This window comes from Lithobates pipiens, unplaced genomic scaffold, assembly GCF_037356315.1.
Source record: "Lithobates pipiens isolate NorthernLeopardFrog02 unplaced genomic scaffold, aLitPip1_a1.2 Scaffold_8, whole genome shotgun sequence".
In the NCBI taxonomy this organism is placed as follows: domain Eukaryota; kingdom Metazoa; phylum Chordata; class Amphibia; order Anura; family Ranidae; genus Lithobates; species Lithobates pipiens.
The window spans coordinates 376,959,739-376,981,128 of NW_027507903.1; the positions used below are offsets into that span (position 1 = coordinate 376,959,739).

The following is a 21,390-nucleotide window of genomic DNA, read 5'->3' on the forward strand; positions in this document are numbered from 1 at the left end:
CTCAAGAGTACATATCTGAGGGAGCGCAGGATGGTGCTGCAGTCCATGCAAACTGGAGCAGCAACAGATGAACTACATTCCACCCCTGCTGAGTCCTCCAATGCCCAACCTGGGCCTTCCACTCAGGAAGAACTGGAGGAGCCCAGCTTGAGCCAGGTATAGTATTGTTCTTCATATTTTGGGAGTAAAAATGAATGATGTTATCTTGATTTTTGCTCACTAATTGCTGATTTTAGAAAGTGATTTGCATATCAATAGACAGTAGTGGCCAAAACGCTGGGGTCAGAGTGATAGTATTTTTTATTTGTTAACAATTTGAAACAGTCTTGAGCTGAAAACTGTGTGTGTGTGTTTGATGAACTAAAAAACTAAAACTATGTCCCTTTTTCATACACAGGAAGACATCAGCCAGGAGGTGGGTGTGGAATGCAGCAGCCAGGAGGTGCCTGTGGAAAGTGGCAGCCAGGAGGAGGCAGGGGTAAGCGGCAGCCAATCGGTGGGCAGGTGGAGTAGCCTGACTGAATCACAGGTCCTTCCCCTCTGCCTTTCACACAAAAGGGCCAGAAAGGGGAGGAATGTGGAGGAGTCGGCTCTGAAGCTCATCGGGGAGGCTTCAGGAGGAGGAGGAGGGGCAACAGATCTTGTGTGAGGAGCTCATCATACACACCCTCAACACTTGTGTGATTTGGACCATGCTCCTCCGCCTCCTCCTTCTGCCACACCTCCAGCACCACAGCCACAGCCTGGAAGGAAGCATGGAAGGAAGACCAGAGAGTGATAACCTGGGTTCAGTCTGGTCTGGCAGAAGATGCAGCCTCTTGTAAGACCACAGCCTGGGAACATAGATGTCATCTGCTGCTGTTCCGGGTTTCTTGGACTTCAGGACCAGACTGCTCTCCCTCAGATATGTACTCCTCTGCCCACCAATTTTTGCATTTAAATAGTTGATGTGTGCCCTGGGGGCCAAAGGCTTCGCTAATCTCCCCAGTTTCTCCAGCGCTGCCTCTCTCTTTATTTGTTACTGACACCTAAATAACGTTTTTTTTTTGGTTGAAGAAATACTTGCCTATGTGTTTTACTTCAAAAAGGACAGTTTATTTGTGAGTAGGCAGGTATATTTCAAAAATACAAAGTCAAATAAACAACAAGGGGCACCAACACCAAACAACCGCCTGTAGATTAAAAAAGAAAACAATAAAATAAAAAGATAATAATGGTGTTGTGGTAAGTTGACACACAAAACACAACAAAAAACTGCGAAGATGAGCAAACTGTCAAAAAAGGAGATATTGATTAAAAAAACCAACCACCAAATTAAAAAACAATAATAAAAATGATTGTGGGGAGATGTGACGAATTAAAATATTGTATTCATGAAATGAGTAAAAAGAATAAAGAAATATGTTTTGGAGAAGTGTGTGTGAATATGAGCAGCAAAACAACTTCATTCTTGTAGCATTGTAAAGAAAAAGAATGCGCTGCATTAAAGAATTTTTAACATTGCAGCGTGACAAATGTGCTATATCGATTAAGAGCGTAGTTTTACCTGTCCGATCGCTTCCGTCTCCGAATTTTATTGTGAACATGCGTGGCACCTTGTCCGTCGGACTAGTCTACACACAATCGGAACATGTTGTCGGAAAGTTTTATAGCCAAGCTCTCAAACTTGGTCCGTCGGATATTCCCACGGAGACAGTCCGATGGAGCCCACACACTGTCGGATTATCTGACAACACGGTCCGATCGGACATTTTCCATCGGAATGTCTGACCATGTGTACAAGGGCTTAGGAATCTACTTTTTCTGATATTAAGTCCTCTTATAAGGGTATAAGTATAAGGGTCCTCTCCTTCTATTAAGTGAAAAGCAAGAGTATCTCCTTAATTGCCACCATCAGGCAGAAAAGATATGTGTGAATTTATGATGTCTGCAGTTTGGTGGAAACAACTTGTGGAAATGCGTCTCCTGTATGAACAGAATGTCAGCCTTTTGGCATAGAGCAGGGCAAGGCAACCTTTTCAGAGATTGAGATCTACCTGGGCAACATGGAGAAAAGCAAAGATCCCCGGGATCGCCCTTAAAAAAGGTGGTTGACACATTTTTCTTCATTTTTTTTTTGGTGTGGGGTTCCTTTTTAAAATCCATACTAGAACCAAAGGGCCTAGTATGGATTTGGGGTGGGATCCCCCTCACCCAAGACCCTCACGCCATTTTTTTAAAATGTATGCAGGCTCTTCTGTTTACATTCTGCTGTCAGCGGGGATGACGCATCGTTGTTAGGATACCAGTGGGTGCTGACTTCTTAATAAATGATGACTCATGTCTTCTGTTGACAGCAGTGATGAGTCACTGGTTATTAGTAAGTTGGCACGTGCCTTAACAACCAGCACAAGTTGCATGCAAAAATGCATCAAAAAGCACATGTAAATTCTAACCACATCACAGCTGTGCTGCATTGATTTGAATGGGCCCCATTGGATGCAATGTTATTTAAATTGCGTCCTAAGTTGCATCTGAAATTGCATCAGTGTGAACCAGGCCATAATAGAACTACAATTTGTTGTTATCAACTTCCTCAAATGTACAGTAGTAAATATTGTTATAACTGTGGATTAAAAAACAAACATTCAGCTCAGGTTATTTTAAATCAAAATAAATAAAATTAATACTTCATACCTAATACCAAATGTTGTTTGGATAAATGTAGTGATTCCAACACAGGTGAATATCGTTCCTATTAGCTGGCTTACTGTCTGTTGATCATTCCCAACACAGAGCGCTTGTGCTAAAAGAAATGGTATAGCAATGGTTCCACTGAAGCATGTCAAATAGTGCTGAAAAGCAGGAAAATAGTTTAACAATCAAAAAGCAATTCCAGCAACAAGTGAAAACAATCAGTAAACTACTAATGGTATTAAGTGATTGTATATGCTAGATTTTTAAAATAACAAACATGTCATACTTCCCTGCTCTGTGCAATGGCTTTGCACAGAGCAGCCCCAATCCTCCTTTTCTCTGGTCCCATGGCTCTTCCTCCCCACCAAGTGCCCTCATAGCAAGTCGCTTTCTATGGGGGCACTCATGCATGCTCACTCCCAAGCTCTGCGTGTCCATTGAAACAAAGACCATGGCTCAGCCCCACCCCACGCTCCCTCCTAACTGGCTGTGGTTGACCGTAGCAGGAGCCAATGCCGTTGATTCTACCTCTGAGCTAATGATGTGGAAGAGAGCCAAGAGAGACTCTGCGATCGGGCTTGGGTAAGTGGGGGGGCTTGCATGGAGAGGTAAAAAATCTTCTGTCTTTAAAACCACTTCAAGCAATCATTGCTTCTGTTCTCTAATCATAAAGTTGATCAGTATCGTCCTTTTTCACTAGTACTGTACAAAGAAAAAAGGCGATAGTTTGAAAAAGTAGAGGAAGGAAGGAAATAATGAAAAGGGGAAAGAGTAAAGAAGAAAAATGGAGGGGAGTATGGACAAAGTTGAGGGGTTAGAGGATGGCACTTTGAGCAGCATTCTGATGTTTGTGAGCAGTTAGAAAAAAATAGGTTTGGCATTTTGAAGAACCTTTTAAAATAATGCTTAGAGAGTAGGGATGAGCTCAATGTTAGAGTTGAACGTAAGTTCATCTCGAACATCGGGTTTTCGCCCATTTGCCGAACAGCGAATATTATGGGGCGTTCCAGGGAAATTTGTGCTGTCAACTGTGCTGTCTTACCACCAGTTGTCAACTGTGCTGTCTTACCACCAGTTGCTACTGGCAATGGCCCATTTTTGATAACCCCAGGTTCTTTCAGAACAAAAGTTTTCCCAACAGCAGCAAACATTTCATTAACAGTAACACTTATAGAGAGGCACGGAATGACACTGCAAGGGTTAATGGAGGGCCGGGCATGACAGTGGTGACTAAGTGACACCAAGGGTTAATGGTCCTGCAAAGGAAGAGGGGAAGTCAGGAGGCTGGCTCTCAGGTTAATTTTGTGGAGGAAGGAGGGGAGCTTTATAAAAGGGAGTGGGTGGAGTGGAGAATCAGTCTGTGGAGAGAATCAGGAAGAGGAGACAGTTTTTTTACCACTGCTCCTCTCACAATGGCAGATGTCGCGGAAATCATGGTGGGACTGAGGCGGGCAGCGGCGGTGATGGGTCCGGAGTGGCTGTGGGATCAAGTGTCATCGATGGCGGTGGATGCGGGGACTGATCGGCGGCAGGGTGAGCGGACACACCGTGAGCGGAGGTCGCGGCATTCGGCGCGTTATTCCCCCGGGCCTGCACCTCGGCCACCTTGTGCGGTTCGGAGCCCTAGGGAGCATGGAGTGATTCCCCCAGCGAAAAGGGGTGCTGTGCGACACGGTAGGCCTCAGGCGGTCAAGACGCCGCCAGCCTATCGCGGGGGGTGGGGCCACGGGCCAGCATGGCGCCACTTCTCTGGCAGCAGGGGGGAGGACATGGCAGGCCCCAGCAACGCAGGTGGGACATCCGGAAGAATGGCGGGTAAGAGCGATGGATCCCGGGGGACTGGCAGCAAGACCGCAAATTCCGCTCGCCCGGACGGTAGGCTGGCTACTGCATCGGGGGCAGGAGGATCACGGGACAGCTCGAGGGAGGCCCTCAGGTCTGGTATGCTACGCCGGTCTGAGTCAAGGAGTTCGGTTTCATGGGGGCAGGCCCCGTCGGGGTCGGAGGGGACGGCCTCGGGAGTCCCGTCGCTCGGGGGGCTGCCTGCACCATTGGCTGAGGGTCGTTCCGATCGGTCTGAGGGAGAACTGTCAGAGGAGGAGGAGCAGCCAGCACCAGTGTGGGAGAGCAGCAGACCAGCGGTGGGGCGAGGCCCTGGTCAGCCTGGTGAGTCTATGAACCCTTTGACTTTTTCTAGTGCTTTGCAGGATTTGCTGGGGGTGGTACGGGTAGGCACAGGGGTGTTGGTGGTGCCTGCCGCGGGGAATGGGACTGTGGCTGTGGTCGGGTCAGCGGCGAGGACTGCCCCTGCCGTGGACGGGGCCGCAGCACAGGTTAGCGATCTTTTGGAGGGTTTGCGTGTGTTAGTGGCTAAATTTGATAGGGGCCGGGGTCCTGCGGGGCCAGCCGCGCCGTGGTCGGCGCCGGGGGTGGGGACCCCCGAGAAGGATGCTCGACAGGTCGGGGGAGGGGCGCCCTCGCTGGCCCCTGCCGTGGCACTGGTGGGGGTGGACACAACCGCGCAGCAGGTGGGGGCGACCGGCGCCAGGGAGCCGACTGTGCAGACCGACGTGGTCAGGATCGCTGATGCAGCCCGGTGCAAGGTTTATCCGTGCTTCATGGAGCCGCTGGGAGCGCACTTGAAACCTGAGGTTCGCACGATGATAGTAAAGGGTGAGTATGTAGAAATCTTCTCGCTGCTCCCATTGGAGAAGTTTAACCTGGACAGGGTTAAGCCGGATAGTTCTAAGAAGGACGAGGAGAAGCGGCGGTATCGGTTGATTCCGCTGACTTTTCAGAACTGGCTCCAGGCATTCGCCATCTTGGCTAGAGTTATTGGCGAGACTCACCCCGAGCAGTGCTCGGCTCTCTTCTGCTATATGGATGCCATTGGGGAAGCGCATAGGGTTTATGGGGGAGTCGCCTGGCTGCGGTATGACAAGCAATTCCGTCAGCGGAAGGCCGTCCGGGCAGAACTGCGTTGGGATTATAAGGACATCAGCCTCTGGATGAGGCTTATGTCTTCTGTGCGGGCCCCACCTCAGTTTCTTCAGGGGGGGGGCGGGAGTGCGTCGTCCTCAGGGCTGCCAGCCGGAAAAAAATGGGGGGTCTGCTGGCAGTTCAATGAGGGAGCCTGCAAGTTCGGGGGTGGATGCAAGTTTAAACACGAGTGCTCAGGGTGTGGGGGAGCCCACATGCTGTCCAAGTGTTTCAAGAGAGGGAAGCGGGCTGGAGACGCTGCGCAAAAGAGGGATGACACCGGTGAAAGTGGAAGGATGCTTCCTTTTCTAAGTAAGTATCCGGATAGGGCGGCGGCGAGTCTATTGGCTTCGGGTTTTCGGGACGGGTTCAGGATTCCTTGTTCTTTGGCGGTGGTTCCGCCGGTGGCAAGGAATTTGAAGTCGGCGATGGAACACCCGGGGGTGGTGGACGACAAATTGGGAAAAGAGGTGGCGTTGGGCCATATGGGGGGGCCGTTTGCGTCTAAGCCTTGGGAGGACTTGGTGGTTTCCCCATTGGGAGTTGTTTGCAAGAAGGAAGCTTCTAAGTTTCGGCTGATCCACCACTTGTCCTTTCTGAAAGGGGGTTCGGTCAATGATTTTATTGACCCGGATGCGTGCACGGTTTCCTACACGTCTTTTGACGTGGTGGTCCGATAGGTGCGCCGGTATGGGCGTGGAGCGCTTATGGCAAAGGCTGACGTTGAATCGGCTTTTCGTCTGCTTCCGGTCCATCGGGACAGCTTTCGGTTGTTGGGGTGCCGTTGGCAGGACCAATTCTATGTGGATAAGTGCCTGCCGATGGGTTACTCCATTTCGTGTGCGTTTTTTGAGTAGTTTAGCACCTTTTTGGAATGGGTCAAAATGGTTAAATAAGACAAACACACTTTTGAAAAATTCCTTTATTAAAAATAAAAAAAATTAAAAAAAGATTCCAGCGGTGCTAATCCACTCTTGCTATCCAGCGACGGATCTCCGGGTCCAGCGATGGATGATCATATCCAGCGACGGAGGATCTCTCAGTCCAGCGCTGTCCATACATCCTTCTTCTGTCTCCACTCCGGAGACACTGCAGAGAGCCCAGCGCTGACGTTTCTTATATTTGGAGGGCGGGGCCACCCGTCACCTGACCCCGCCCCTCTGATGCTGGAGAGGGAAGCCAGGGGTTCCCCAGTGACGTGTGGGTGACCCCGCCCCCTCTGATGTAACGGAAACCTGTGTTACATCAGAGGGGCGGGGTCACCCACACGTCACTGGGGAACCCCTGGCTTCCCTCTCCAGCGTCAGAGGGGCGGGGTCAGGTGACGGGTGGCCCCGCCCTCCTAATATAAGAAACGTCAGCGCTGGGATCTCTGCAGTGTCTCCGGAGTGGAGACAGAAGAAGGATGTATGGACAGCGCTGGACTGAGAGATCCCCCGTCGCTGGATATGATCATCCATCGCTGGACCCCGGAGACCCGTCGCTGGATAGCAAGAGTGGATTAGCACCGCTGGAATCTTTTTTTAAATTTTTTTTTTTTTTAATAAAGGAATTTTTCAAAAGTGTGTTTGTCTTATTTAACCATTTTGACACTTTCTTTGTGAAATGGTAGGGGTACTTTTGTACCCCCTTACCATTTCAAACAGGGGGGGGGCGGGATCTGGGGGTCCCCTTGTTAAAGGGGGCTTCCAGATTCTGATAAGCCCCCCGCCCGCAGACCCTCACAACCAACGGCCAGGGTTGTGAGGATGAGGCCCTTGTCCTCATCAACATGGGGACAAGGTGCTTTGAGGGGTTACAGACCCCAAAGCATCCTCCCAATGTTGAGGGTATGTGGCCTGGTACGGTTCAGGAGGGAGGGATGGCCGCTCTCTCGTCCCCCCCCTCTTTTCCTGCGGCCTGCCAGGTTGCGTGCTCGGATAAAGGGTCTGATTTGGATTTTTAGGGGGACCCCCACGTCAATTTTTTTTTTAATTTGATGCGGGGTTCCCCTTAATATCCATATCAGACCTGAAGGGTCTGGTTATGGATATTTAGGGGGACCCCCACGTCAATTTTTTTTTAAATTTGACACGGGGTTCCCCTTAATATCCATGTCAGACCTGAAGGGCCTGGTAATTGAATTTAGGGGAACCCCCACGCTTTTTTTTTTATTTTATTTTTTATCAATGAATGAATGAATTGTCGGCTAATGCAGAGAACACTCATTGAGTGTTCTCTGTATTACGGGACCCGACAATAGCCGCAAGTGATTTTAAAAGACTTTTTTTCCTGCACAAATGACACTTTGTGCAGGGACAGTTCTAAGCACCAGAAACATGAGCCCCTTCACAGGCATACTATAGATACCCCCCAGCTACGAAATTTAAAGGAATATTACACTTTTATTGTTTCACTTTAATCATTATTAAAATCACTGCTCCTGAAAAAACGGCCGTTTTTAAAACTTTTTTTGCATTGATCCATGTCCCCTGGGGCAGGACCCGGGTCCCCAAACACTTTTTAGGACAGTAACCTGCATATTACCCTTTAAAATGAGCACTTTAGATTGTGAACGTTCGAGTCCCATAGACTTTAATAGGGTTCTAAAGTTCACACGAAGTTTAGGTCTGTTTGCAGGTTCTGGTGCGAACCGAACAGGGGGGTGTTCGGCTCATCCCTATTGGTGATCCACGTGGGGGAAATGATTTGGGGATTCGAAAAGTAAGGGACATAATGGCGGACATCAAGGCGGACTTTATGCATCTGCGGGAGAAGTTTCCGAATACCATTCTGGTATGGTCTGACATTGTGGCCAGAACAGTTTGGCGGTGGGCCCGGTCGGTGGCGAGCATTGAGAAAACCAGGATTAGGATTAATAAGGTGATTGGGAGGTTTGTGGCCAAAAATGGAGGGATCGTGGTCCGTCACCGGGAGTTGGAGGTTAACGTCGGGCTTTATCTAAAGAAGGACGGTGTTCACCTTTCGGATGTGGGCATTGACCTTTGGTCCCTCGGTTTGCAGGACGGTATTAGGAAGTCCTTGCAGGTGTGGGGATGCCCTCAAGGGCGAGGTGGTCCCCCTCTTGGGCTGTGGAGGTGTTCCTGGTGGTCTTTGACGGTTGACGTAAATCAGAGGTGATCTGATGGGGTGGGGGGCTCATCAATAGTATCGGCCCCTCCGTTGTATTCCAGAACCTGTGGATGGAATACTGGTATGTGTCACTGTGGGAGGCTGTCTCCGACCGGTTACAGGTGGGGGCCTGGAAAAGTGACTTTTGGTGTTTGGTGGAGTTATGGGTCACCATCAGAGATCACCAGAATGGGCCGGTTATGGTTGTTATGTTAATATTATGTTAATTGTTAATGTTATGTTAATATATTTGTAATCAGAGTCTTCAAGTGGGAAATGCAATATTACTTAAGAAACAAGGCCTGAGGTGTGCCATGGCCTGGATGGTCAGTATGCCTGAAAAGAGGGCAAAAAGACACAAGTTTAGGTGGGAGAGGGAAGGTAAAGATCCCATCCATAAAATGACGTATGCCCAAACGCCAACCGTAAGTAACCGGTAAGTATCCGCTGTGAGAGTAGAACCCACCGACTCCTGACCTGGAGATGAGAAGGAACCTCCTTAGAGCCTGCAAGCTACGCAAACCCAATTGAATGTCCCGTGAAGGATAGGATGAGCCTGATGCCCAAGGTAACCCGGACATGAGAATGAACTGCTATGAATGAGAGGATACGTGGGGAAAAGAGAGCAATGGCTGACCCGAAGAACCCCTACAACAGACACCAGAGGAAGCAGCGTGAAACACCCCTTCCCATACCTGGTAGGAGGAAGTGAGAGGGTGAGTGCCAAAAATACCAGTGATAGGAGAGGAAAAGCTGGCTGCCCGATGGATGTGATGGAGTAGGTGCCATGGCAATGAGCATCATCAACATGGAGACACCAAGACAGACTGGTCCCACCGGATGCGAACAGGTCATGCTTCAGCCTGAGACCTAACAACCAAGACCGAATCCTTAACCAAGGAAGGAGAGTCAGACTCCAACCCAGAGAAATAAGTCCCATGGCATGTTACAGCCATGCCCAAGTGACTGAAGCCCCCACCTGGAACAGACCGGGGATCAGCAAGATGACTGGACCAATGTCCCTGAGCAGTACTCCAGGCAACCTCCTAGACACAAGCTCGGAGCTGTGAGTGGAATCCAGAATCATGACGACGTCGCCCAAAAATATAAAACCCACCACCCAAGGACCGTGGCTAGGACACACCCTGACTACACATCCCTGGGCGGTAACCAGGGCCTCAACACAACAGGACATCAACTGAAGAAAATAGACGACTGCTTCTGACCCAAGGGTGAACCCAATGGCGAAACGATATCAGCACCAATCCGCTAGCCCCCCCAACCATGGCCGAACTGAAGGAAGTGAGTGTAAGCACGGTCAATATTGGTATGGATGCCCAACCTAAAACACAAACTAGACAAATGATAGACAATCAGACATGAGAACAACAACGCCCCTCTGTCTAACCTATGAAACATGAGCAGAAATGTCCAGACCACTGCGCGTACATGAACCTGACGACAGACCCCCCCCCCCCCCTTGTGTGAGTGGCAAGTGAGCCCGAGTAACCTGCAGCGCAGATACAGGTAATTAACTGGAAACTCAGGGCTAGTGTACTCACAGGCCGTGGTGGGTAGTCGTAAAGATGTGGTGAATGAACATGCATCGTATGACGTATGGTATACGGGCGAGAAGACTGTGGACAACAATCAATTAACGAAACCTCAGCCCGTATGGATCTGTAGACGTGACAGATCCCAATGTGCGAGCCCTAGCTAACTGACCCCGGTACAAACATGAACACATATACGATGAGACATGACAATCAATGCAGACAAACCTACCAGAGTATGTCATAAGTGAACAACGCCCTTCTGAGGCCAAACACCGAGGTTGAAACACCATGACAGAAACGCTGGGCAGAAACACTATGACAGAAATACTGACAGAAAAAATTTCACGACAATGCCATGACAGGAATGCTAAAAGTTAACCTGGGTAGAACGCTATGAGCGACATGCTGGCAGAACGCTAAGACAGAAATCCAGGGGCAGAACACTGACAAAATACCTGAAGTGGGAACGCTATGACAGATAACCTGGGGCGGGAACGCTATGACAGATAACCTGGGGCGGGAACGCTATGACAGATAACCTGGGGCGGGAACGCTATGACAGATAACCTGGGGCGGGAACGCTATGACAGATAACCTGGGGCGGGAACGCTATGACAGATAACCTGGGGCGGGAAAGCTATGACAGATAACCTGGGGCAGAAACGCTATGACAGACATGCCGGGCAGAATGCTATGACAGGAACCCAGGGGCAAAACACTATGACCGCCATGCTGGACAGAGCGCTATGACGGAAATACTGGACCGAACGCTATGACAGAAAAGCTGGACTAAATGCTATGACCGAAAATGCTGGGCCGAACGCTGTGACAGAAAATGCTGGGCCGAACGCTGTGACAGAAAATGCTGGGCCGAACGCTATGACAGAAATACGCAGGCAGAACGCTATGACAGAAAACGCAGGCAGAACGCTATGACAGAAAACCGCAGGCAGAACGCTATGACAGAAAACCGCTGGAAAAACGCTATGACAGAAAACCGCTGGAAAAACGCTATGACAGAAAAACGCTGGCAAAACGCTATAACAGAATGCTATGACAGAAAATTGCTGGTGGAAGCTACCACAGACACCCGGGCTGACCCCAATATAACACCGACCAAAGAAACAACCAACAAGTAAAGCAGCAACCTGGGTGGACTGGGATCCTCCATCACTGCAGCAGAGATGCCAGTCTGCGCTGTGGGGAGGAAAGGAGCAACAGGTGGGTGACAGCCCATCCCCCTTTCAAGCACCAGGACCCACCGAGAGATGCTCACTTAGGCAAGCAGCCGATACCACCCCACCCCACATGAGCAAGGGGAGAGAAGATCCAGAAGCTGACCGATCACCAGGCGGGCTCTCGGCAGCTCTGGCGACGGACATGCATGGGGAGCGGAGCCAGCGGTGGCCGACCACCCCCCCCTGCCGCCATGCGAGCAAAGGGAGAGAGGAGCCAGCGGGCGGCCGACCACCCCCCCGCCATGTGAGCAATGGGAGAGAGAAGCCGGCGGGCGGCCGACCACCCCCCTCCCCCCCGCCGCCATGCGAGCAAGGGGAGAGAGGATCCAGCGGGCGGCTGATCACCAGGCGGGCTCCCAGCAGCCCCGCCGATCACACCCTCCTCCAGGGAGAATCAGCCTTCCCACATATATATATTGTTGGAGTGATACTAAGTTGTTAATAAAGGCTGTTGTGGCCATTTTACTCCAAAGAAAGGTGTGGTCTCATCTGTTAATCGGGTAAAGGTAAGGGGGAGGTAAAAGTTGGGGGATAATTGGGTTATGGGGTATAAGGCTACACTGGTCAAGCATTTTTAGCTTTTGCAGGTTGTCCTAGCCCACGGCCAACTTGAGCCCGATAGTCATTAGACACAACACTTTTAGTCACCAACACAAGTTCTATTTGGATTTTAACCCTTGCATTCCCACTGTATAGGGAAAAGTCATTCTCAAGTGCACATTCAGTGGCCCCACTAACTGGGGTCACTCTCACATCATCATGGACAGTCTCGTAACCAGTCTTTTTATACATGAAATCGGCAGTTCCAGCCATCATTTCATTAAAGACAGACAGTCTTACCCACCACAGTAGTTGGGGTCACCATCTTCATTTGAGTATATTGTCTTATGCACCAGTCCTCGGCTGCACTTTTACTGGCCAACTCCTCCTGGTGGCCATGGGATGAAACTACAGCAGGCATCTCCCACTGTTTAGCACCCCCTGCAGGCACAACAGGAAACTCCTTGTTGCTAGGGGTGACTGGAAACATATTTTCACAGGAATCTGGGCCTACAGACAAAACTTTTTTCTCAGCAACATTATCTCCAGCCGTATTCCATAACCTAGGGCAAGAAAACATGCCATGCCCCAGCTGGCCACATTCCAGGCATGGTACTGGATGATTTTTTCCCAAAGCGATTCTCTCCTGGTGATTCCCAGCTGGCCGGAATGCACAGGCCTCTTTGTGGGGACCCTGAACCAAATCTCTACTGCAGCTCCTTTCATGCATAAATTTCACTCTCCCAGCAGTACTTTGCTGGCTCTCTCCAACATGATATATCCTCAAGCCACTTTCCACGATCCTTATTAGACATAGCCCATGGTACAGAGACAGCCCGACTGGCTTCCTCTGCGTTGCTATGTGCAACCACTCTCATCCTCAGCCTTTGATCAGCCTCTCTCCTTGCATATAGCATGGGCTTCTCTCTGCTGGATCCTGTCTCATGCTGTGACACATTCACATCTTTCACAATAGCTACTGTTTTAACTGCAGCAGCATTGCCTGGGGCAACAACACCCCTCTTCCAGTTATGGACATCCAGCCGCTTTCCCCTTGCCCTGAGGGTTGGCTTGCTTTCCTCTGTAGCTTGGTTAATTCCTGCCAGGTGCCGCTTGCACCAATCCACTACAGATTCAAATGCTGGTGGACTCTTCATATTTGCAGACACTCCACTACACAGAGCAACAACAGGAGTACTGTCTTTTTAAGGGGCCTCTCCCTTCCAGGTACACCACCTGCTGCACACTCTGCAGAGCACAGGCAGTTTCTTGCAATAGCTCACTGGTATATGCAAGGATCTTCAGTTATGCCCACATTCTCCACCACTTGTGATATATATATTTTTTTAAGCCTCTGTGTAGAGCACACCAGTGAGCAGAGTCCACGCCAGTTATGCCATTTAAGGGCTTGTTGGCCCACTTTTATTAAAAGTAAAAGAAAACACGTCCAATAACAGGTGGGTTTCCCACACAGGGATTTCAGCTTTCCACAGCAACAACGTAATAAAAAAACAGAAAAATACCAAGCCACCTGGCTCTCTTCAGAAGTACTGCCGTTCAGGCTTTACACTTCAGCCCTCGTATCCCTATAACAGAGATGTTGTACAACTACTGTACCTCTTTTTATCGTCTTTGCCCACAGCTTTGGGCCCTCTGGCTATACCATGCAGACATGCATGCTTCCCCCTTGCTTGCCTGGACTCCTCAGGAGGGTGGAGCCCAGAACCCTGGTCTTGGCTCTGTTATAAGCCCAGGACCCACCTGTACAATCAACCAGCCAGACTTCTGGCTGTTCCCAAAACCCGGTCCCAGGATTGGAGATTCCGTCCCACCCATAACACTATGGAATCTCCGGGATCCAGGTCCCCAATTGGATTTTTGTAAGCAATGAGGAAACCGAAAAGCCAGTTTCCTCCCAAATAAACAACTCCCCTGGAGCCCCTCAACCTGCCTGGTTGAGAACCCTGCATCCTTCTGCTGGTGGGGTACCATACTACCACAATACACACACACACACACACACACACACACACACACACACACACACACACATACACACATTGGGTTGTTAAATTGGAGTTCTGATTAAAACAGATTGTACTTGCAATATTACTAAATTCAGCATTCTCATTTATGCAGTAGTTTTCTTTATTGATATTCACTTAAATGCAAGCATTTATCCTATAGCAAAACATTTTTAATGTACCTGTAATCCCAGGAAAATGCAAAGATACCATGGAGGAACATCTTCTATCTTATAAAGCATGTCAAATTCTGTCGTTTTCTTTTCTGTTGTTTCAGGTGTGGAAACATCATCATTCTGTTAAATAAACAGCAAAAATAAGTGGGAGCAACAACATGAAAAGTAAACAGAGTGCTGAAAACAAACTGACATTTTAGTGTAGCAAAACAAAATTTAAAACTGCCACTTTGCATACCAAGCAGCTTTGATTGCAAGGTACGTATAGTACATGGCCGTTTCTTTTTATGCCAACATGCATACTGGTAGTTGAGGAATACCTTTATGCACGGTTTTACTTTGTAATCCAAACAACAGTAATTATGTTTTGATTCAGATCTGATTAGTTCTCATTCTGTGTACCATTCAAAGGATAAGGAAACAATACCTTTTCTGTGATGGAGATTAGTGGATACTTCATCAGCACTTATTCATCAATTATTAAAATTTCTAAATATGTGTAGCACTCGCCTCTAGTTATGCTGCTAGACAAAATTTTGTTTTTGACTTCACTTCACTAAACTGGATGTTTGATTTTTCCTGCCTGCTTCTGGGAGAAGTTTCTAAAATATTGGGCAGGGAGAGTTAAATGACCAGTGAATATTTATCATGCCCCAGCCAATCCCTGGAATGAGGCATCCAGAAGGTGGCTGGGGAGCTGATAATTGTCCGGGAGGCTTTTTTTATAGGGTTCTTTCCACTCCGTGGGGGGTTCCAGATCTCCTGCAGCTGCTGCCCCTGAAAGATATCTGCAAGAATTTGCAGTTTTGGTCTTAGCAGGAGAAGGTCTGAGGACCTGGAGGAGATTGCTAATGGAGTTTTATAGTCTGAGTATGGGGTGGGACTAGGTAACAAGGGGCCACATCTTGTATATCAATAAACAATCGAATAAGAAAAAAGTGACAAGCAGACTTTTGGGGTACCAAACGCAGATTTTTAAAAATCAAAAATATTATTTTTTGGTATGCATTCAAGAGTTATGTCACACTTCCATCCGAAATATACACATGTTACATTAATATAATCTGTCTGTGCAAACACAAGTAATGTTGTCATATTCAAAGTCTGAAGGCTGGGGGAGAGACAGACCCTGAATTCTTGATATGCTTCTCAGAAAAAAGTTTGCTTCTTTAGGAGGTCAGGTGAGGGGTGTACAAAATATGTGAGATACTATAAATTGCATATATCTCACATATTTTGTTGTGTCTGAGGCAGAAGAGCTAGTCTAGCTCTCATCCACCACAGACATTAAAAGGAGTGTGCTTGCATTCATCGGGAGATTTGGGAGATCAGATTATCAGATTAGAAAAAAGTAAACCCTTAAAATCAAATAATAAATTACCCAATTAATAGAGCCATTAAGGCATGATTACAAAGAAAATTTGCATTGCTGTAGGCATGGGCACATCCATTAGGCCACCAGGTGTGATAGAGCAGAGGTGCCACACTGGTCCACCTCAAGGGGCCTGTGTACAGCAGCATGCATAAAGGGATGTAATAGTAAAGAATTTGGTACAATAGGAGGAAACAGTAATAAACTAATAGCTAAATTCTCAACAATGCAAGCCATCAGAAAAAAGGCAACTGGTTTACCAAGCATCAAATGTCTAACAGTAGACTACAGCATGAGAATGGAGGAATCACCAAAAGTGCATTGAGGTGCCAACAGCTGGTGGAAATAGAGGACAAGAAAGCCAGCCAGGGTTTGGTGTGAGCAAGCTGGCACTGTGCGGGATGAAGAAAGCTATCTGAAAAAGTGTTGAATTGAGCCAGTAGACTACTTTGAGCAGGTCTTGGGGTAATTAGTCTTCTCAGGCATGGGTAATAAAAACAGACTGCAGGAAAACTACTAGTATAAGAGATATAGATTTGCAGAGCACGCTAAAATATGTCCTCACTATGTTTTTAGTTCTTCTCTACTGTAACACTTCTCAGTCCTAAGGGACTAAAAAAAAATAAAGAAATAAAAAAAAGAGAAATTAAATGTAAAACCCCTATACAAATATAAAACCCCTATACAAGGATATCCCTATACCTATACTGTGCCAGTATGTTTGTACATAAGCACGCTGCCACTTATAACCGGTGTGTTTTGGCAGCATGTGCCTAATAAGGATGAGCCGAACACCCCCCGGTTCGGTTTGCACCAGAACCTGCAAACAGACCTAAACTTTGTGTGAACTTTAGAACCCTATTAAAGTATATGGGACTCGAACGTTCAAAATCGAAAGTGCTAATTTTAAAGGCTAATATGCAAGTTACTGTCCTAAAAAGTGTTTGGGGACCTAGGTCCTGCCCCAGGAGACTTGGATAAATGCAAAAAAAGTTTTAAAAAACCTGCCTTTTTTCAGGAGCGGTGATTTTAATAATGATTAAAGTGAAACAATAAAAGTGTAATATTCCTTTAAATTTAGTACCTGGGGGGTATCTATAGTATGCCTGTGAAGGGGCGCATGTCATTTCTGCAGAAAAAAAATTCATTTAAAATCATTTGCAGCTATAATGAATTGTCACCTCCTGTAATACTAATTACATAATAGAACACTCATTGAAAGTCATTGATAAAAAAAAAAGCGTCAAATTAAAAATAAAATTGACGTGGGGTTCCCCCTAAATATCCATACCAGACCCTTCAGGTCTGGTATGGATATTTAGGGGAACCCCATGTCAAATAAAAAGAAAATTGACGTGGGAGTCCCCCTAAAAATCCACAACCAGACCCTTTATCCGAGCACGCAACCTGGCAGGCCGCAGGAAAAGAGGGGGGGCGAGAGAGCGCCTCCCTCCTGAACCGTACCAGGCCACATGCCCTCAACATTGGGAGGATGCTTTGGGGGTCTGTGACCCCTCAAAGCACCATGTCCCCATGTTGATGGGGACAAGGGCCTCATCCCCACAACCCTTGCCGGTGGTTGTGGGGGTCTGCGGGCAGGGGGCTTATCAGAATCTGGAAGCCCCCTTTAACAAGGGGACCCCCAGATCCTGCCCCACCTGTTTGAAATGGTAAGGGGGTACAAAGGTACCCCTACCATTTCACAAAGAAAGTGTAAAAAAATAGTTAAATAAGACAAACACACTTTTGAAAAATTCCTTTATTAAAAATAAAAAAATAAAAAAAAGATTCCAGCGGTGGTAATCCACTCTTGCTATCCAGTGACAGATGATTATCTCTCTGGGGTCCAGCGATGGCCGATCTGATCCAGCGCAGCGCATCCATCCATCTTCTGTCTCCACGTAGGAGACACTGCGGGGATCCCGGCGGCCTGTTATATGCAGAGGGCGGGGCCACCTGTCACCTGACCCCGCCCCCCTCTGACGCTAGTGAGGAAAGCCTGGCCTTCCCCAATGACGTATGAGTGACCATGCCCCCTCTGATGTAACACAGGTTTCCGTTACATCAGAGGGGGCGGGGTCACCCATACGTCATTGGGGAAGCCCGGCTTCCCCAATTGCGTCAGAGGGGGCGGGGTCAGGTGACAGGTGGCCCCGCCCTCCGCATATAATAAACGTCAGGCCGCCGGGATCCCCGCAGTGTCTCCTCCGTGGAGACAGAAGATGGATGGATGCGCTGCGCTGGATCAGATCAGCCATCGCTGGACCCCAGGGGGGTGATCATCCGCCGCTGGATAGCAAGAGTGGATTACCACCGCTGGAATATTTTTGTTATTTTTTTTATTTTTAATAAAGGAATTTTTCAAAAGTGTGTTTGTCTTATTTAACTATTTTTTATACTTTCTTTGTGAAATGGTAGGGGTACTTTTGTACCCCCTTACCATTTCAAACGGGGGGGCCGGGATCTGGGGGTCCCCTTGTTAAAGGGGGCTTCCAGATTCTGATAAGCCCCCCGCCCACAGACCCCCACAACCATGGGCCAGGGTTGTGGGGATGAGGCCCTTGTCCCCATCAACATGGGGACATGGTGCTTTGAGGGGTCACAGACCCCCAAAGCATCCTCCCAATGTTGAGGGCATGTGGCCTGATACGGTTCAGGGGGGGTACTCTCTCATCCCCCCCTCTTTTCCTGCGGCCTGCCAGGTTGCGTGCTTGGATAAAGGGACTGGTATGGATTTTTAGGGGGACCCCCACGTCAATTTTATTTTTAATTTGACACGGGATTCCCCTTAATATCAATATCAGACCTGAAGGGCCTGGTAATTGAATTTGGGGGAACCCCACGCTTTTTTTCTTTTTTATCAATGACTTTCAATGAGTGTTCTCTGTATTACTGGAGCTGACAATTCATTATAGCCGCAAGTGATTTTAAATGAATTTTTTTTCTGTAGAAATGACACTTAGTGCAGGGACAGTTCTAAGCACGGGAAACATGCGCCCCTTCACAGGCATACTATAGACACCCCCCCAGGTACGAAATTGAAAGGAATATTATACTTTTATTGTCTCACTTTAATCATTATTATTATTATAATCACTGCTCCTGAAAAAACTGCCTTTTTTAAAACTTTTTTTGCATTGATACATGTCCCCTGGGGCAGGAGCCAGGTCCCCAAACACTTTTTAGGACAGTAACTTGCATATTAGCCTTTAAAATTAGCACTTTAGATTTCTCCCATAGACTTGTACAGGGTGTTCCGCAGCTTTTTCGAATTTGCCGCGAACACCCCAAATTGTTCACTGTTCGCTGAACACGCGAACAGGCAATGTTCGAGTCGAACTTGAGTTCGACTCCAACTCGAAGCTCATCCCTAGTGCCTAACAGGGATTTCTGCATAGCCATCACAGGTCTTGGCCAAGAGCAGCAGTGCATTCATAAACATATCTTGTTGGTTGCTTACTTTTAGTTACACATTTCCAGGTATAGTAAGAGGTTCCTGAATTCTGATCTGCCAGTCAGTGAAATTCATCTGGGTCCTTGTTGTTGGTGGTATAGTGTGCTGTGTACTGTGTGCTGTGTTCTCCCACTCTGAGCACATGTTGCTGGGTCTGTGGATGGAGGCTTATCAGAATCTGAAACCCCTTTTAAAAATAAGATGGCAAGCCCCATCTCATGTGAATAAGAAGTACACAATACCCCATTTCATTCACACAAAAAAAAGTATAAATAAAATGCACACACACTTTTTGACAGTTCAACATCAGTCATGTGGGCCAACAATGTAGATCCACATCAATCATAATGAACAAAAAAAATCACTGACTGATGGCCTGGACTGAATCTGCTGCTACACTTTCGGTGAATGACAGCTCTAAGGCGCCATTGTGAATGTAAACAAATGCATGGGTATATGCTTTTATGTCAGTAACAGTGGGCAGTGTTACTGATTACAGAACTCTTTTTCACCTACAAGATGGCAATGTAAGTTATGCCTTGTTTAGCTAATGGCTGGCTTACACAGAAGCAATCAGGGAGATATAGTCTGGAGGCGTATCCAAGCCATAACCATCCCTGGGCAACAACTACAATACCCACATACACCCGAGAACAGGAGGGGTCACATAAAAAGGAAACTTCAGGAAAGAGCTGAGGCAGTTGGGTGGCATGCCAACCAGAGCAGGAAAAGAGCGGAGGTGCTTTGCTATCCTGTGCCTGGTGAGCAGGCTGAATTTGCTGTACGCTGCTGGGGATTGGAGCCAGGAGGCTGCTGCAGTATTGACGGTTTGGGGACTATCCTATGATGCTGTGGAGATCTAGAATGCTACTGCACAGAGCTGCTGCGAAGGTCACCATCCCACCTATTGCTACCATCGCTGTGCCACATGACTGTGCAATTAACTCGTACCCATCAGAGAACTGTCGAGAATTTGGTGAGTTGTAACCACCTGTTAGCAATTCACAGTCACAGTTCTACCATTAAGCTGCATTCATTTGCTAACAGCTTAAAATGATAGACCCCTCAAACCTGCTGCTATGTGAAATACCAAGCTAGCCCTATATAGCCCAGAAGTGTGCCCTGTATTCAAGAGGGCTGACATTGTTCTTCCTTTCATATATTATTGTTATCTATGCATATGCCCTAGCTCCCCCAACTGTTGCATCTGGGTCTGGTCTCTTTTGTACTCATGTACTTTAACCACTTGCTTACTGGGCACTTAAACCCCCCTCAGTCCCAGACCAATTTTCAGCTTTCAGCGCTGATGCACTTTGAATGACAATTGCGCGGGCATACAACACTATACCCAAATGAAATTTGTATCATTTTTTTCCCACAAATAGAGCTTTCTTTTGGTGGTATTTAATCACAGCTGCGAGTTTTATTTTTTGCTAAACAAACAAAAAAAATGCAAAAAAAAAATAAAAAATCATGTTTAATAGTTTGTTATAAAATTTTGCAAACAGGGAGTCCCGGAGCAGAGGATCAGCGCAGGGACAGCATGACATGTGCGGACTGCACAGTCACGCTGTCAGGGGGGAGGCTGAGGCATGTTCCTTTAAGAAAAGGGGAGGTGCCTCAGCAGGAGAAGAACTGTTTGCCGGGAGAGGAAGGAGGCAAGGGGAGGAAGTGTCGTCAGTCGCGAGCGGCGGGGAGAGAGATTACACGCTCCTACCGCTCTGTCCTCCTTCCCTTCCTTTAATGGCGGCTCCGGTGGCACTAACGGCGCTCGTAGCGCAATTGCGGGAGGCGGCGACAGCACAAGGGGCAGACTGGCTGCACGCCCAGGTCGCAGCTATACTCCAGGACGCGGGATCGGCTCCGAACGGGGGGGACGCGGAGGCTCCACGTGTGCGGCGTTCCCGGCCGCCGGAACGCTACAGCCCGGATGCGGTGCGGGGGGAGCGGAGCACGCACAGGCAGCGGAGGGGAGGTAAGAGCCAGGCACCCCCCAGAGACCACCAACCCCAGGGATCCAGGAGGGGGGACGGCAGGACGGCTCAGCGCAGAGGCCGGAGCGCGGTGATGGGTGAGACCAGCGCGACACAGGGATCTGCCCCCCCGGCTCGTCGCAGGTGCCGTGAGCAGTCGGCCGTGGCTGCAGGAGGGAGCCCAAACAGCCAGGCGGCCCAGCGGAGTGCAGCAACGCTTCGGGGGGCTGGCCAGGTGGCCGAAGCGGCCAGCAACCCAGCCAGGTCCAGAGGGAGGTTCGTGAGGAGCGC

General features: G+C 48.4%; 1 protein-coding gene across 2 annotated transcripts in view; it reads right to left on the bottom strand.

The window, feature by feature from the left end:
- Window positions 1-21,390, bottom strand: part of SLC23A1 (solute carrier family 23 member 1) — a 1,056,923-nt gene that overhangs the window by 939,805 nt on the left and 95,728 nt on the right. For both annotated transcript variants that reach the window (XM_077473737.1, XM_077473738.1), the window contains exons 3-4: window positions 14,307-14,420; window positions 2,677-2,834 (exon numbers count right to left, since the gene is read on the bottom strand). In XM_077473737.1, coding sequence (XP_077329863.1) covers window positions 2,677-2,834; window positions 14,307-14,420 — 272 coding nt within the window. The remainder of the gene's footprint in view (window positions 1-2,676; window positions 2,835-14,306; window positions 14,421-21,390) is intronic.